This window comes from Diadema antillarum, unplaced genomic scaffold, assembly GCF_040938485.1.
Source record: "Diadema antillarum isolate AM-2024a unplaced genomic scaffold, OU_Dant_1.0 seq00000897_RagTag, whole genome shotgun sequence".
Taxonomy (NCBI): Eukaryota; Metazoa; Echinodermata; class Echinoidea; order Diadematoida; family Diadematidae; genus Diadema; species Diadema antillarum.
The window spans coordinates 85,122-101,163 of record NW_027271758.1 but is presented as its reverse complement, the minus strand read 5'-3'; the positions used below and the strand labels follow the sequence as shown (position 1 = coordinate 101,163).

The following is a 16,042-nucleotide window of genomic DNA, read 5'->3' as shown; positions in this document are numbered from 1 at the left end:
TACGCCATAATTAAGGTAAGGAAGAATAAAAGTTGAATATAACATAAGAAGCACTGACTTGGGGAGAATCCGTTTAACGTGATTGATGATACCAATATTTCTTGAAACTATCTTACAAATATTATCAATATGACAATTCCAAGTTAGCTTATTGTCAATTGTAATACCGAGAAATTTTGTAGTCTTGACTTCTTTAATGACAGAATTATCAAATACCACTTGGTCAGGAAGTTGTTTAACAGAGTTACTGAATAACATGTAATTGTTTTTTTGTTTATTTAAAGATAAGCTTTTTGCTTTTATCCAATTTGTTACATGTGTAAGTTCTACATTTAAAACTTCTACTAACTTATTAGGATCACTGTGAGTATAGAATACGTTTGAATCATCAGCAAAAAGGATAAAAGAGAGAGAATTTATCGTCACTGCTACGTTAAACAAATCTGTTAAATGGGTATTCAATCTGAACATTCGTATGACAGAGAGCTTAAACTCTGGCATGCGAATCAAAGGTTTAAAGGTATATGTCGTCACTTCTATCTCTTAGTGAGTTTACGCGCCAGTCTTGAAGGTTGCTGTATGTCGGCCAGACGACAAAGTAGTATGGACTTGAAGACGGGCCGGAAGTGCGGGTGTTTGAAGCCGTATATGATGGGATTTACACAGCTACTCATGGTTAGTATGACAAGGGTATATACGAACGGCTCTTGACACGACGGCAATGCAAAGCAGATGGTGAATGGGACGATAATGATGACGAACGCACAAACAACGAGAAACAAATTCTTCGTGATGTCGGTTTCGAGTGCTTTATTGTGCTTTGCTTGAGGGTGGTCTGTGACCGCACTACTGGCCCTCGTGCTGACGACTTCAGCATTTTCATTGTGTTGACATCTTGCCGGGATTTGCGGCGAGAAAGAGGCGAGGTGATTATGTTTTCCCGTCTTTACAACTGGCATCGGACTGTTGTCTGCTGCAGGAAATGCGTCAACAGTATTCCACGCCACAGGTACATGTATGTCACTACCTATGGACAACCTCCTGGGTGAGTGTCGTGTATGAAGCGAGCGACTGTGTGATCGTAATTGCAGGTTTATAGACTCATTTCGAAGGTCGTTCGTTACTGCTCTTGCATGCCGTCTGACAAAGAAATAGATCTTGACATAACAGCACAGCGTTATGAACAGCGCCAGGGCGAATGTACCGCCGATCAGAAATTTAGAAATTGGGTAGTCTTCGCGCCAAGCGCAAACACGAAAGCGAGGATAGTAATCAAGGGTAATGTGGCCAGTGAGAACTGCCACCCCAAATTCTGTGAGTGGAATCAACCACACGATCACGATCATGACAACGAGTAATGGGCGCGGAAACACTTGCCCGTATGCCGACTTCGAGCGTGTGACGACGATGAGGCGGTTGACGGCGATCATCGTCATCGTCAATATGCTGCACCCAAGACAAACGATTTCCAGCATCGTGATCACCGCGCAGAAACCATCCGAGGAGAGAAAGGACCGAGGGGAAGACGAGTCGTCAACCACGCCCGCTGCAGCCTGGAATGGCAGCGAGATGCTGGTTAGGAAGTCGGCAACGCAGAGGTTGACGACGAGGACGTTGGTCTGCGTCTGAAGCTTGCGACTGAGGAGCACGGCGAAAAATACCAACAGGTTGCCGATGACGCCGAGGAACGAGATCACGGAGAACATCAACGCAATGATGCTCTGTTGAGCACGGTCGTCCAGAAAGAACAGCATGATGGGCGTCATCATCGATGTTTTATTTGACGAACTGTTGACATCCATGACAAACGGAGGGGGAAGTGATAATGATGATGTAAATAATGGTGATGCTGGGTGTGAACAGGATTTACACTTGATTTATACCAACTGCTGCTCAGTGAAGAAGTAAGATGTGTTTGTCCAGATACTGTCCGCTAACTTTCGGCAGTCCGCCCTTGAAACAAAGCAGTCAAAAGAGGGAACAACAACGGCCGATTTCTTTGTCCAGTGACGGTAAACACTCTTATTTCAATGTTAACATTGGTCAATAGACGACGATATTTTCATTTTGTCTAACATTCACTGGGCAGAAATGTCGCAAAGGATTCGTTCATTTTGACTCACAAATTTCTTTAAAAGTTGGGTTTGTTGGTTGGCTCTCTTTTTTCCCCCAGCAAAGTCCATGATCTTCTGAATGCTTGTAAGCTTCGCAAAAATTCCACTGTAAAGGCGTTCAAAAACAGCATAGTGGTTCCATCAGGAAAAAAAATTTACAGCCATCGTCAAATGGTACATTTACACAGCTTCCAAAGATGTTCAGCATCTGCCATATTTCATATGTAGGCGCCCGAGAAGCATGAGATTGGTGAGAAATTGCCTACACCATGCCTGTATAGACATATACTTATCCTTTCCCGAAATCCTGGATCTTTATTTTGACAATTATTATGCTGACTTTTTCCGGGAAAATGATTTTCACGATGAAGGGGTGTGTGATTCAAACTCTTCTCTCGATTTGTCTGTATGCACGACCTTACCCGTCGAGATGCGGGGAACCATCAATGTTGCGCATGGCTGCTGCCATAATTCATTAAATGCAATGAGCGTTCGGTATAGCCTGACCTTCTAACTTACGTCGTTAATGCCTCTCTGCTCTTCGAAGCACAATTCGTGTGTGCGCGCAGTTGGGGAAGGAAATCAGCCACTAGAATATCATTAGCAAATCGCTTTCATTCACAGTCTTAGTTCAGCCTAACCGAACAGGATCTTTTGCCTAAAATAACCTATCACGGATAACATTGTCCACAAAATTCCAGTCGATTTTAATCAGCGGGAGTGAGAGCGTGATTGTAATAACCGCACAATCGCTCGTCCACAGACCAGCATACAGTTTGATCTGGTTGGAAACTTGACAAACATAGGAGAGGAATGTAATGCCATCAACAACGACAAGCATATATCGTCTAGGAATCAATATCAAGACTCTTTTCATCGCGCGCTTAATGATTATCGATTCAGTTTGTTGATTAAGTAATTTCCTTTCATTAGTGATATCTCACGCATGCTTCGTGGCTTCCTTAGAACCCCTTTGACTATCACAATATGGGTCAGACGATGAGAACGTGTAGGGGAGGCGTGGTTCCATTTTATGAGGACAGTGCAAAGACCTTGCTTTATCGACCTCGTTTTCAACGAGAAATTTCTATCATGAGTATTTTTCTCTTGTCTTGAATAATATTCAATCTTGGTTTGTCTTCCATCATTAAAAAAATGATGATAAGAAGACGGATAAACTGAAAGTTTGTGAAGAGACGATCCAGAATAAAACAAAAACAAAAACGTGAACTCCTGTGATGTATCACTTTAATGGAAAAGAAAAAAAAAACACGGCAGTAATTCATTATCGTGGAACAAGTAACTGATGAACCTGTCGTCGTTGGTATCGTTACTGTAATGGGCATTACCTATATATTATCACTTTAAATAATGAGATGCTGCCAGCCACACACCATTAATATTCCCATTATGTGACGTATTCATAATGACCCACTGGTCCACACTGAATGTAATCAATTAATGCAGATCGACGCGCGTGGTGCGAGAGATGCACTCACTCAAAGATGGGGAAGTGAAAAAAGACAATGGGAGAAGGGACGAGTAAACAGTCGTTTCATGGTCACATCTTGTAGTAAGAAGCTCAACGCCATCGATTAACCCTTTCGTACTGATGGAGGGCAAGGTTTCCATGTACATAGTAACGCAATGACTTTGAGGCAGTGATTCTAAGAGGGTTTGAAGAAAAAGTTCCGGATAAAAAGTACTGACCTGATTTTTCTTTCGTGCCATGCAATCAGATTATGATTGCTATAATGATCTGACGACTTTGCTTGTGGGAGAGTTGATGGATAAAGCATCGTCTTAGGAACTACTCCTTGCTCTTCATTATGTCTAACTTCACAAGCAATCAATTTAAGGGGATTCTAATAACCATCTTATCTTTAAGGTGTCTGGCAATTATACTGTGAAACGCGCGTTCAAAACAAAATACTTGCCTGAAACTTGAGAGTAACATAAAATCATGCCGTGATTAAAAAAAAATCACCTTCATTTCTACATTTCGTCGTCTATCGACAGCATAATCTGAGGTAAGTATTTAGAATTTAGTATGATCTAGAAGTGTAGTTTTGCAAGACACCAATGTGTTAGTTTGAGGAAAATGTGTTGCCATTTTTGTATTAAAACAAATCATTTAAGCTATGAAGGTCAAATTTGGTGTGTATGATGGTCCTTAAGTGTAGTTATGCAAAATGTCCTTTGTGTTTGTACCAGACAATGCATTGCCATGGTAACCACATTTTTTTACCCGAACCTTGTGGAATTCAGTGTCAACTCTGTAATTGTACAGTAAATTAAAATTATTCTGTTTTGAATTCGGCAAGTGCACAAACTTGGTATTAACGTCATTGCCCTCTTGACATCACAGGAAAATGTCCATTAATTGTGCACACCGTGCACTATTAGTAAGTTAATGATTCATTTTAACAAGGACGGTACGCCTCATTCTATGATGCGGAATGGTCGCTTGCTATAGTACTGAGTGATATAATGCATCGTTCAGGAGGTAAATTTCCCCTAGAGACTATACCCCATTATAGATGCTGTCAACAAAACTAACGATAGGGACTTATTAATGCGTGAAAGCCCTTATACATTGTAGAGTGAGCGTGGGCGTTTGCAAATTATAAGCAATAACATTATTGTCGCCTTGATCGCACTGTGAAAGAAGAGTGTTTTTTCACAAAATCGTGAAAAACCCGTCGACACGGGGATATTACTTCCGTTGTCGTCATTGTTCTTGTGATAGTTTGCACGGATTTTCAATGGTAGTATGATTTTACATGAGATGTCATCAATGTTATTATAACGCTACAATACATGTGACCTTATTATCAAAGCAAAACGAATTGGGGGAGTCCAATCTATCAGTTATTTGCTTGAAAAACAGAATGAAACAAAACCTCAAAATTTAAAAAAAAAAGTATTCACTGTGAAAAGTGATAATGTGTATACCTGTCATTTTGTCTAGGTTGGGACTGGCACTTAAAAGCGCCTTTTCTTGTGCATTTTCCGTCATTATAATATGAAACACTGCACCATTATCATGAGCCATAAGACACGCACATAACATGAAAAGTGTGTGTATAAGAGTAATGACATCATCTTGATAGTAGCTCTTAATAAGCTTTACTGTTGTTTTGTTCTTTTCTCATCTTTTAAACATCGCATATAGAATTCATTTAATTTTTGTTTTATCGATTCTGCGTAAAAATGTATCCTCTGATAGCCAGTATATGTATGGGAACAAATATTTTCCACTAACATTACTTGACCATAATCACATCATTAATGCAATTACTTACTCATAAACAAGCATCCAATTGGTTAAGTTTTTATCTGAGCTATATATACCACACTTTGAAATGTGTCTGAAATAAATTAGGAAAGACATTTTTCTCTGTGTTTGCACTGACATTTCAATAGTTTAAGTCACAAAAATAAGACTGATTTTTAATAGAATCTATATTATGATAATACATTATGTGTGTGTGGTGTGTGTGTGTGTGTGTGTGTGTATGTATAGGTATATATATCATATATGTGCAAACGTATACAATGTCTTTCTCTCTCTCTCTCTCTATATATATATATATATATATAATTATATATATATATATATATATATATATATATATATATATATATATATATATATACATACATACATACACACACACATGACTGTAACCATTATTGTATGTATGATACAGGAATTGAACCTATGTTTCTATCTTTTTTCAATTTTTGTATGATACACAATACGTGTCTGTTGATGAGATGATGTTCGATTGCAATATTGTGTGTGTGTGTGTCTGTGTGTACTAAATGATTGATTTGTGCAAGTTTTAAGGTAATATCATAGGGCCTACGATATTGGACCTATTACATCACGACACATTATGCAATCTAGACAGGCAGGCAGATCCCGATGAAGGCCATGACAGACTGAAATCATTTCTTTCCAGTGTTCCACATCCTACAAGCTTGGCTTTTTAGTGGAACAATCTTTTCCGTCGTTATGATTACTTACTTTTTTTTTAGTACCATGACAAAGTGTTCATTTTTAAAAAATCTTTCGTGCATATACCTTATATTGTATTCGACAAACTGTATTATCAGATGAATGAAAGTCAAATTGACAATTTGTACTGCTTTGAATCATGTTTTCTTTTTCTTCTAAATAAATAAACTATTGAATTGAAAAAAAAAGAAGCTTTATTAAAGGGAAAAGCATGTAATGTGCACACTACCACTTTGTACACTTTTCCTATGATGAGCACGTTTAAAGACCCAGAAAGTTTGTATATATACATACATATATATATATATATATATATATATATATATATATGTATATATATATATATATATATATATATATATATATACATATAAATATTCATCCATTCACTTATAATGTGAATTTTCTATCTGAACATTGCGGATAAATTTTGGAGGCCTTAATTTCTTGGAGAGCGTTTGACCCTTTTGTTTGTGTACCGGACCGGAGGGCCTAGGCAGATTTCTGTTCTGCTGAGAAAACTGCCCGACGTACTGAGCCGGTCAGAAGGTATCTCCTAGCCGACCAAACAAAGACCATCAATCGTTATTAAATTTTATGAGGAAAGTGACGAAACACATCTATTCGACGAAAAAAAAAAAAGAAAAAAAAAAGGGGGGACCCAGCATAAATACTCACACCTGAGTGACACACGCCACAAAAACTGAAACAACGACAACAACATTATTGCGGAACACGGCGCCGGCGGAAGCAACGAGCTAGCTAGAGATTCATCCAATTAATGCCAGACGCTCAGTCCCAGGTCTAAAGCGTGCGAAGCTATACCACCAGCAGTTGAAAAAGGTGACTCCTTTCATTTTTCGTGATTACCACGTCGACTTATCTAGAATTCATAGAGATATTACTGCGAGATTCTTGCTGATGTCTGTATTGATATTAATTTGCTCTATCGAAAGCAAGATATGCGCGCTGCGTTGATCGAAAAAATGGTCAGTTTTACGTAGCTAAGTCCCATCTATTGAAATATTTGTTGCAGATTAGCATCTCAGGTACCCTATTTGTTTAAACTTTACATGTAAATTAACGTTAGAGTAGTAGAATGTTCTATCGAAGAATGCTGGCGTAATGCCAGATCCATGTTACATGAGTAATGCTGATATATCTTTACGATTGGTTAATAACATGATTAACACGGTGCCATTTATTTGGACTACCACTGCACTGGCACTACCAGTGGCAGTGCATGGCAGTGGATCGTGGAGCTGGAGGTTCGTACTGGGTCTGTGGTCAGGTGGGGTTAAAATTATGTTATTTGACAATTGTTCTTGCCTAGAGAGTTAGACCACCCGCCATCTCAAGCTTAGATAATGATGTATGCATGTGCATATTCACTAGTCATGGGCCTAGGTTTTAGACTTCTAAACTTAGATTTTAGCTTTTAAAAATGTGGATTAGGGTTAACACGACACCACAGTCTGATAGAGATCTAGGGATCATGTAGACTTTGATGAGTCGGGTATCTGTCTACAGAAGAATACTAGATCTACTGTGCTGTAGTACTCAGTCCGTAGTAGAGTCTATTGTGAACAGTTGATTTTTAAGTACCATGGTCATGGAAATGCCTCAGAGTTTCACAACTGCAATTGATCTAATATTATTACAACCAAGGAAAAAGAGAACTCGGATCATTTGCAGAACATTCCCTTCCATTGTATAAGAGTTCATAAGACTTTTTTTTTTTTGTCATGGAACAACAACATGGTTTGAAGTGGCAATCCCAAATGCTACAGGAACTCTATTAAGCCATGTATATGTGGGCTATTTAGACACTTGAATATGTCTATCAGTATATCCTGAGTATTCAACAAGGGTTTGACTTTGATGTTAATGGATCATTAGAAAATAATCCCCAAATTAATTTGTGTCTACATTAATGCAATGTTGTAATTCTGTTTTTTACTGTCCAATGTTCCTCCAGAAAGTGAAGTTGCAGCCTGGACCTGTTGAAAAATAAAAGAAGAAAAGAAATGAGTGCTCTTCCATATTGGCACATCCTGCTTCTCCTACTGCCAGCTCATATAGTAGTAGGAGGGAGGCCAGGAGATAATCTTCCAAACATTGTCATCCTCTTTGCTGATGATGTGGGCTATGGTGACCTGGAGGTGTATGGCCATCCCACCTCTTCGACTCCAAACTTGAACAAGTTGGCGGAAGGTGGACTGGTCTTCACCCAGTTTTATGCAGGCTCCCCTGTGTGTAGCCCTTCAAGGCAAGTTAATTTTGCTCAGATCCATAGTTTGGTGAATCATTATCATTGTAACCCTTATTGTGCTTTCTTCACATCACTGCTTGGCCTATCTGCTGTAATGTATGTGACTCCAGGTGGAGCCCTCCACATAATGAGTAATAATGTGCCACTGCAAAGTACTGTGTAACAGGCTATGGCAATATACACACACACACACACACACATACAATTACACTGCAAGACACACTGGCTGCATGAGAGCCATAAGCAACATGGCTGAGCAAGAGAGTTGTTCTGAATAAAGTGCTACCCATTCGCCACCATGGTGTAACTGTCTTAGTATTGTCAACTTGCCTACCAAGCTAGCTAAGTTCCTATCACTATGCAACACAACTCATCTTGACATCTGTTGGCTCGCATCCCTTGCCAGTCAGCCAGCCATCCCTATCTAGTTACCCTCCAATGAATAGTCCATGCTAAAAATCATGATAGCTTTTTGTGTGTAGCTGTCCCATAATTTTGCCAATTGGGGTTTTGGGATGTGCATATATTGCACCCAAGAGGAGCATTTATTTGATAGTACAACAAGTATAGTAACTCTAATACCCCGTTTATACTAAGGAAAAAGCGGGTTCTGAAACCCCCTGTAGCCGCTTCGAGCAGGCTTTCAGCTCAGTATAAACAGACAGAATTCAGAAAAGGCGATCCGGTCGGGTCGGGTCCGGTCGGGTTCTGAAACCTCCTACGGGGGGAGGTTTCAGAACCCGCTATAGCAGGCTCGAGGAGGCTCGACAGCAGTATAAACGCTAGGGGGTTCGAAAAGCCGCTTTTTTGCCGACCCGGAAGTTATCACTGGAGATCATCGCGTGTTCATGATGTAAACAAGCAACTGCACCGGATCGCGAACCCACGTTGTTATAAATTCGCGCTCAGCAGTCACGTTTCCGCGCGAAAGTGATGCCACGAAAGGGCGCGCTGGTTTTCGGAGGGGAATTCGGTTACCATAGGAACGGAAGCCGTGACCCTGCTAAGACCCGCTCGGGCCTGCTTTCGCTCGCGCAGTATAAACAGACGAGAGCCCGCTTTTTCGTAGCGGGTTTTTGAACCTCCTCGAGGCGGCTCGAAAACCCGCTCGCAGTATAAACGGGGTATTAGATGATGTAGTAAGTTATGTCTGTGTAGCATGGGTCCCATGAAGGCTTATTTTCACATGCAGATAATTTAGTACCGTGGTATTTGGAGTTCTACAGTCCAGTACTGGTGCATCAGTAGAACATGCCCTACGCGCATACGTTGAAATGCTTGGCCTTTTCCTATTCGTCCCTCGCTGTGCGAATCTCTGCATACATAAAGCATAGGCACACTGTAAGCATTCGGTATAGTGGCACGGCCCGTCACTATACCACAGTTTTTGCACAATCACATGATGCAATCCAACCAATCACAAAGCAAATTTTACTCTACCTATTTACTGTATATGGGCTGTGATGCGAGAAAAGGGCCCTTAACGCTGTCGCGCACAAATGCCATAAAACGGCGTGCAGTTTGACAGAGAAATATGCCCTCAAAAAAGAAAATCAGCTAGCTACCTGCGCGCACATGCATTAATGCATCAAAAAGTTGCAGGATTTGGACGAAACATACTTTTTAAAATGTCAAAATTGGGAAAATTAAGAGTGAAATTTCAGAAAACGGTTTGCATTAATACTACAGAATTCATTCTACAATGTGGTGGTGAAAACTCAATTTCATTATTTTATGCCCTAAGGGCCCTTTTCTCCTGTTACGGCCGATATATACCATAATAACGGTACTTATATGCACATATAAACACAGACAAATACAAGTGTGTATATGTGTAGGTGGAAAAGGGCTGTGTAAGGTGTGCAAAGGTGTGCAATAGGAAAAAGTGCAAAGAATGAAAAAAAAAAAAGTTAGTCATTTCCCTCACTGGATATTCAGGCCATGGGGTTGGATTGAAAAGAATAAAGTCAGAAAACATCAAGAACATTTTTTTTTTTTTTTTTGGTGGAAGTCTTGAAAGCATTCGCTGTCTTTAGTGGATTTTTCTTGTGCTTGTGTGTTCTACAAAAATGTTCACTTCTCATCTTCCTCTCTTCCCTAAATTGTCAAGAGCCTCTATAAAAAAAAAAAAAAAAAATTAAACCTTTTGATCTGGAGTGTAAATGATTACTTATGAATTTTGTGACAGTGCGTTTCTTGTTATCGGGATGAATACCTCAGAGATGACAACCAGTCTGTATCCGTGCTTCTTGTATTCATAATAGTTCAGAAGTTCACTGTTGTAACAAAATTGCTATTTTGTCCCTTCAAACTTTCAATATTAATATCATGGGTGAATATACTTTGGTGACAAAGGAATGCATATAGGCATTGCCCTGGTGAACTTTGCCAGAGTGTGTCCTATGATTTCACAAAGGGGTAGCAAGGTTTACCTCTGGACCATCCCCAAAGTTCGCTCATCTGCTTTCCATCTGAGACCTCCTAGATCACTGGGTCCAAGTGACAGGAGCTGTGATACTCTACTTGCTTAGTAAGAAAAGCAAAATGTATTCACTTGCTTTTCTTTCTTTCCAGGGCTGCCATCCTGACTGGCCGCCAAGCTGTGAGATCTGGCATCTACCCAGGGGTCCTCCTCCCAACCAGCACCGGGGGTTTACCTCTCAATGAGACCACCATAGCCGAGGTGCTCAAGACCAAAGGCTACAGCACGTCCATCGTCGGCAAGTGTATGTGAGCCAGGCAAACTCGTTTATCGATAGAAATGCTGATGCCGGAAATCCCTTCTTCCTCTACTATGCCTTCCAGCACGCGCACCATCCCCAGTTCGCAAGCCAGAAATTTCGGAACAGTACAGCAAGGGGCACATACGGGGACTCGCTGGCTGAGCTGGACTGGTGTGTGGGCAAGGTGTTGGCCCAGCTGAAGGCTAACGGTGTCCTGGAAAACACTCTCGTGCTCTTCACGTCTGATAATGGGTAAGTGTCTCTCACACTAAATGGAAATGTTTTCGTTTCAAGTATCTTATACTACAAGCAAAGAAAAGACAACACTTCTGCTCTTTCTTTTTTATCAGCCATAAAACTATTCTAAGTAAGGCATGATGCTGTATCTAAGAATTCTGATGTAGGAATATTTGTCAGTGACAAAGGAGACTAGTTTGGTATATTTGCTTTGGATGTTGCCACTCTAGATCTCTTAAAAATGTGAGTGGAGTGTCAGTCTCATTCACTGACTAACACTGAAAATTTAGGGGGGGAGGAGAATTGTTTAGTTCCTGCTTCTGCAGAAAAGAAAGAAAGAGGAGGCCTTTCCCCCCCCCCCCCCCCCCCAAAAAAAAAAAAAAAAAAAAAAAAAAATGGTCATCTGAAACATTTTCCAAAACAACTGGCCAAACTATTTTTCAAGATGGCTGCCAGTTTTTTGTTTTTGTTTTTTCTTGACAGATAGCATCAAGAAAGGGAGCATACATGGATGCTGAACATGTGTGTTTTTTTTTTTTTTTTTTTTCATTTTGCTTAATGTGACGCTTCCATGCAGACCCAGCCTCCGTAATGAGAACAGAGGGGGTAATGCAGGTCTGCTGAAGTGCGGTAAGGGGACCACGTACGAGGGAGGCCAGAGGGTTCCGGCCATCGCCTATTGGCCAGGCCGCATCAAGCCCGGCCGTACGATGGAACTTGCCAGCAATCTGGACTTCCTGCCCACTGTGGCCAATCTGGTAGAGGCAACACTGCCCTCTGTTGTCCTGGACGGGGTGGACATGGCTCCGATTCTCTTCGAAGACAATAAGGTATTATGAGTTTGAAGTGATGAAGGTTTTTTTTTAAATACCCATGGTATGGATTGTATCATAGGCAAATGGAATGTCAGAAGAAACATACCAAGCTTTACACTTTATACTGTAGAACCAGAAATATTTGCTGCATGAAACTTTTGCGATTTGGAGCTGACGACCTTTTTCATGGCATGAAACTTTCACAAGTTGCTATTGGCATTCAATGCATTGTGTAGACGAATGATTTTGCATGCATTTTATTTTTCAAACCTTGACTCCCACCAGAATTCACTTAAGTTTCATAGATGCAAAAAATTCTTGTTTTACAGTATACTGTCAGGAACTGATGATAGCCTGAGGTGAAAGAAGTGATGACTTCAGTTGCTGATGTTGGTGGAAATCAAAGTGATAGCATTGATAACAGCTGTGAGCATTGATGTCTTTCAGTCCAAGTTTGTGCAGTTATGTTCTACCCAATTAAAGCATAAGACCAGTGTATGATGTATGGTTAACTATTTTATATTTTCTACAGAGCATGCATATGTTCCACAGCATTTCCTGTCCATTCAGTAGAGATTAATTCAGAGGACTCCTGCACAAGCATAGAGTGAAGAAGAGTGCACTTTGGATGTAAAGGGGTCTGCATCTGGCCAGTTTCAATGTTTACTGTAGTGTTACTCTGTTTATGCTGTGAAAGTGAGATTTAGATGTTTCTGAACTGTGGAGACAAAAGTACTGCTCCTTCATTCTGCCTTGCATAGAGACAAGTGCATGAAGAATGATGCTGATTTGATATTAAATGGGTGCTTAGGCCAACTCTGTCCAAAAAAAAAAGGAAGAATAAAAACAAAATAGATGCAAGTGTCAATGTTATGGCAGAATAATTCCTCGTGTAATAGTCGATCCTCTTACTCTAGGCTTGTTGACTGACTTCTCTGGTCTGCCTTTAACCACAGAGCAAACGGGAATCTTTCTTCTACTTCTTCACGGAGGCAAACCCCAAGTACGGTGTCTACGCGATCAGATACAGGCAGTACAAAGCCCACTACTACACGCAGGGACAGATCAATTCGGACGACAAAAACCACGATGAAGACTGCAGGCCCTCCCACGAGCGGACCTTCCACGATCCTCCGCTGCTCTTCGACCTGGACCAGGACCCTAGCGAAAATTACAACCTCTCGTCGACGGACTACGAGGATGTCCTTGCGCGGATACATGAGATCAAGACGGAGTATGAGCGCACCCTGGTGTGGGGCGAGTCTCAGACCAACAGAGCAGAGAGCACGTCAGTGGAGCCGTGCTGCAAGCAGGGTTGCTCTCCCTTCCCCGACTGCTGCCAGTGTCACAGGCTTCCTTTCTGGGAGAAGGCCCTCCCCAGATCTCACTGGACCAGGAACTCTAGTCTCCCATAGAGCCAGGTATCTCCCACTCATGTGCAGACTACTTTGTGAGGGGGTCTCAGGCGGAAACACGCTCAACAGAGTTTCTAATACTTCATCACTGCTTTAAATACAGCCAAGATAGGGAATATGTAATCTGTAGACCTTTTATGATTTCACTATCAGGATTGTTCTTGTTTTTTTTAGAATGTTAGAAAGCACTCTATTGTCCCCCTTGCCGGACTTAAAGATTGTTGGTGATCTACACTATTGCAGCTGTTGTTTTGTTGGTGCCCTTTTATGAATTCCTGGAGATCCACGCTTGTGGGAGGGCGGCAGTCGTACAAGGGAGAGGCGTAAACATGAGGTATATTCGTGGCATTCCACCCCCATGTCACATGCCACACACTTTTCTATGTTTTATGCACTCAGGACCACTGTGTTGGTATGCTGTTGCCATTCTTTTTGATACACAAAAATGTTGCTGTTAGTGATAAAGTTAAGTAAAACTTGATGGACTAAAAGGAATAGCTAAAAGTGATGATGGTCTTCCAGAGAATGTGCAATAATTCTTTGTTCCAGCATGAACTTGCTAAAGTGTCTTTCGTAAATGCATGAGATGCCAGCGTCTATACAATATCCTTGGGTGTTATCGTAGAAACTTTACATGGTGGAGTGCACCGAAGAAATATTTTTTTTTTTGGTCAAAACTTGTGAAAATTATATGCAGTGTGTGCCATGAGAGGAATATATAGCTGTGAATTCAGTTGATATTCTGTACTATTTTCACATGTCATTAGCTCTCTTCACTTTCTTTCTCTGCATAGATAGGTCCAAACTGTTGTAGCTAATCTTTCATGTGCGTACTCATTTTACTTTAACTTGCCAAGCTTTTTCATCAGCACTCAGTAATCAATCCGAACTTGAAATAGTTGAAAAGTTAACAAGCCTACTCGGGAGCAGTGATGTGCCTCAGCTCAGTCCAACAGGAAGGCCATGGTGACACAATAGGGATTAGGGGGATTAGATAATCTCTATTTATTGACAGTTAGTTTCCAGGCATCTTTGCCAAATCGGCAAAGAAATAATTCCAGTGTGCTTGCCAGTCACTACCCAAAGCACTGTATACAAATAGTGAATGTTTAGGAGTGCGATGTTACAAGATTTCACACAGGGTGAAAGATAGAGGCGCTCTATTCAACGAGACGAAGCCGAGTTGAATAGATTGCCTCATCTTTCAACGAGTGAGAAATCTTGTTCCATTGCACGAGTAAAGACCATACACTATTTGTTTTATACACCATCTCGGACATCAACAGATGTAGTCGACACAAATTCCTGAATTTAACACATAAATGGCAACCATTTTCATGATGATGGCAAATAGGTAGCTGCACAGTTGCAGTCAGGTTGAAGTTTTACAAAAGTGAGTGACAGAAGTATGCGCTTGCAAGCGTGCTTGTAATTGTTGAGTGCATGTGGCAAATGTTTGTTTATTGTGACATGCAATGGTAAACATGCATTATCCATTTTTGCTCGAACATAATTGCACGACTGACAGCCGCAGTATGCAATGGTACTTTTAACTCAATGTCACATGATGGGCAATCGACCAATCGACCAATTGGATAGCTACATTTTTTGTAGATGTTGTATGATAAGGGTTGACACACTTGCACACACAGCTGTGACAACACAGTGCCTTTCAGTGCTTCCAAACCTTACAAACCAATCCCCAGTTTGCAATCCCAACCATTGAAACTAAACAAAATATGTTGCTGTACAGCGAAAGGCAAAATTAGTCCAATCCCAAAATTATTTCATTTCTCATGAATTTATAGAGCAAAACAGGAATTATTATTTTTTTAATTTTAATAAATTTCCTATAAAGTAGAATTGCATATGCTCATTGTTGAATTCCTAGGACATATTCAGATGTGTGAAAATATGGTTTATTTACACTAGTACTACAAGAAAGCATTGTAGCCTGAGAATTCTCTATGTAGATTTCAAGTGTTTACTCCATGCAATGTTTTACTCATCTTTAAGCATTAGATATGATTCTTTCCATTAACAGTACTAATGAAGTGTAAGTGTGTGACTGTTACTTGTAGCCATATTTAAGTTCTAACTCATTTCTGCAAAACGCATACTAACCAGAGCACCACACAGATCAAATGAGCATTTACCAGGATCATCGAGTAGCTCCATCAATCTTAGGACTACCCGAAACCTCATTTTAGAGTACTGTGTATGATTCAGCTAGAAATATAGATATGATAAGACATGCCACTAAATAATGATAAAAAACATAACACAAAAACCAGAACCAAGAATCAGCATATGATTGTCCTATCACACCAAAAGGCATGACCAAAAACAAACAAACAACTTATAAATATAAGGAAAGGGGAAAAGGCTCGAACAGTTTAAATACTACCTCACTCGAATGTGCTTACAATGACAGATGTGTGA

The 16,042-nt window shown here is 40.4% G+C and overlaps 1 protein-coding gene and 1 pseudogene across 1 annotated transcript; one reads left to right on the top strand and one right to left on the bottom strand.

Annotated features, from left to right (window-relative positions):
- Nucleotides 1–536: 536 nt before the first annotated feature.
- LOC139741010 (G-protein coupled receptor moody-like) lies at nt 537–1,766 on the bottom strand. Its single transcript, XM_071651598.1, has one exon. The coding sequence runs from the start codon at nt 1,764–1,766 to the stop codon at nt 537–539; it is 1,230 nt and encodes a 409-aa protein (XP_071507699.1).
- Nucleotides 1,767–8,137: 6,371 nt separating this feature from the next.
- Nucleotides 8,138–13,680, top strand: LOC139741019 (arylsulfatase A-like; annotated as a pseudogene).
- The last annotated feature ends 2,362 nt before the right edge of the window (nt 13,681–16,042 follow it).

Excerpts from the sequence above, each read along its gene's own strand:
- LOC139741010 (XM_071651598.1), bottom strand. The coding sequence starts at position 1,766 with ATGACGCCCATCATGCTGTTCTTTCTGGACGACCGTGCTCAACAGAGC.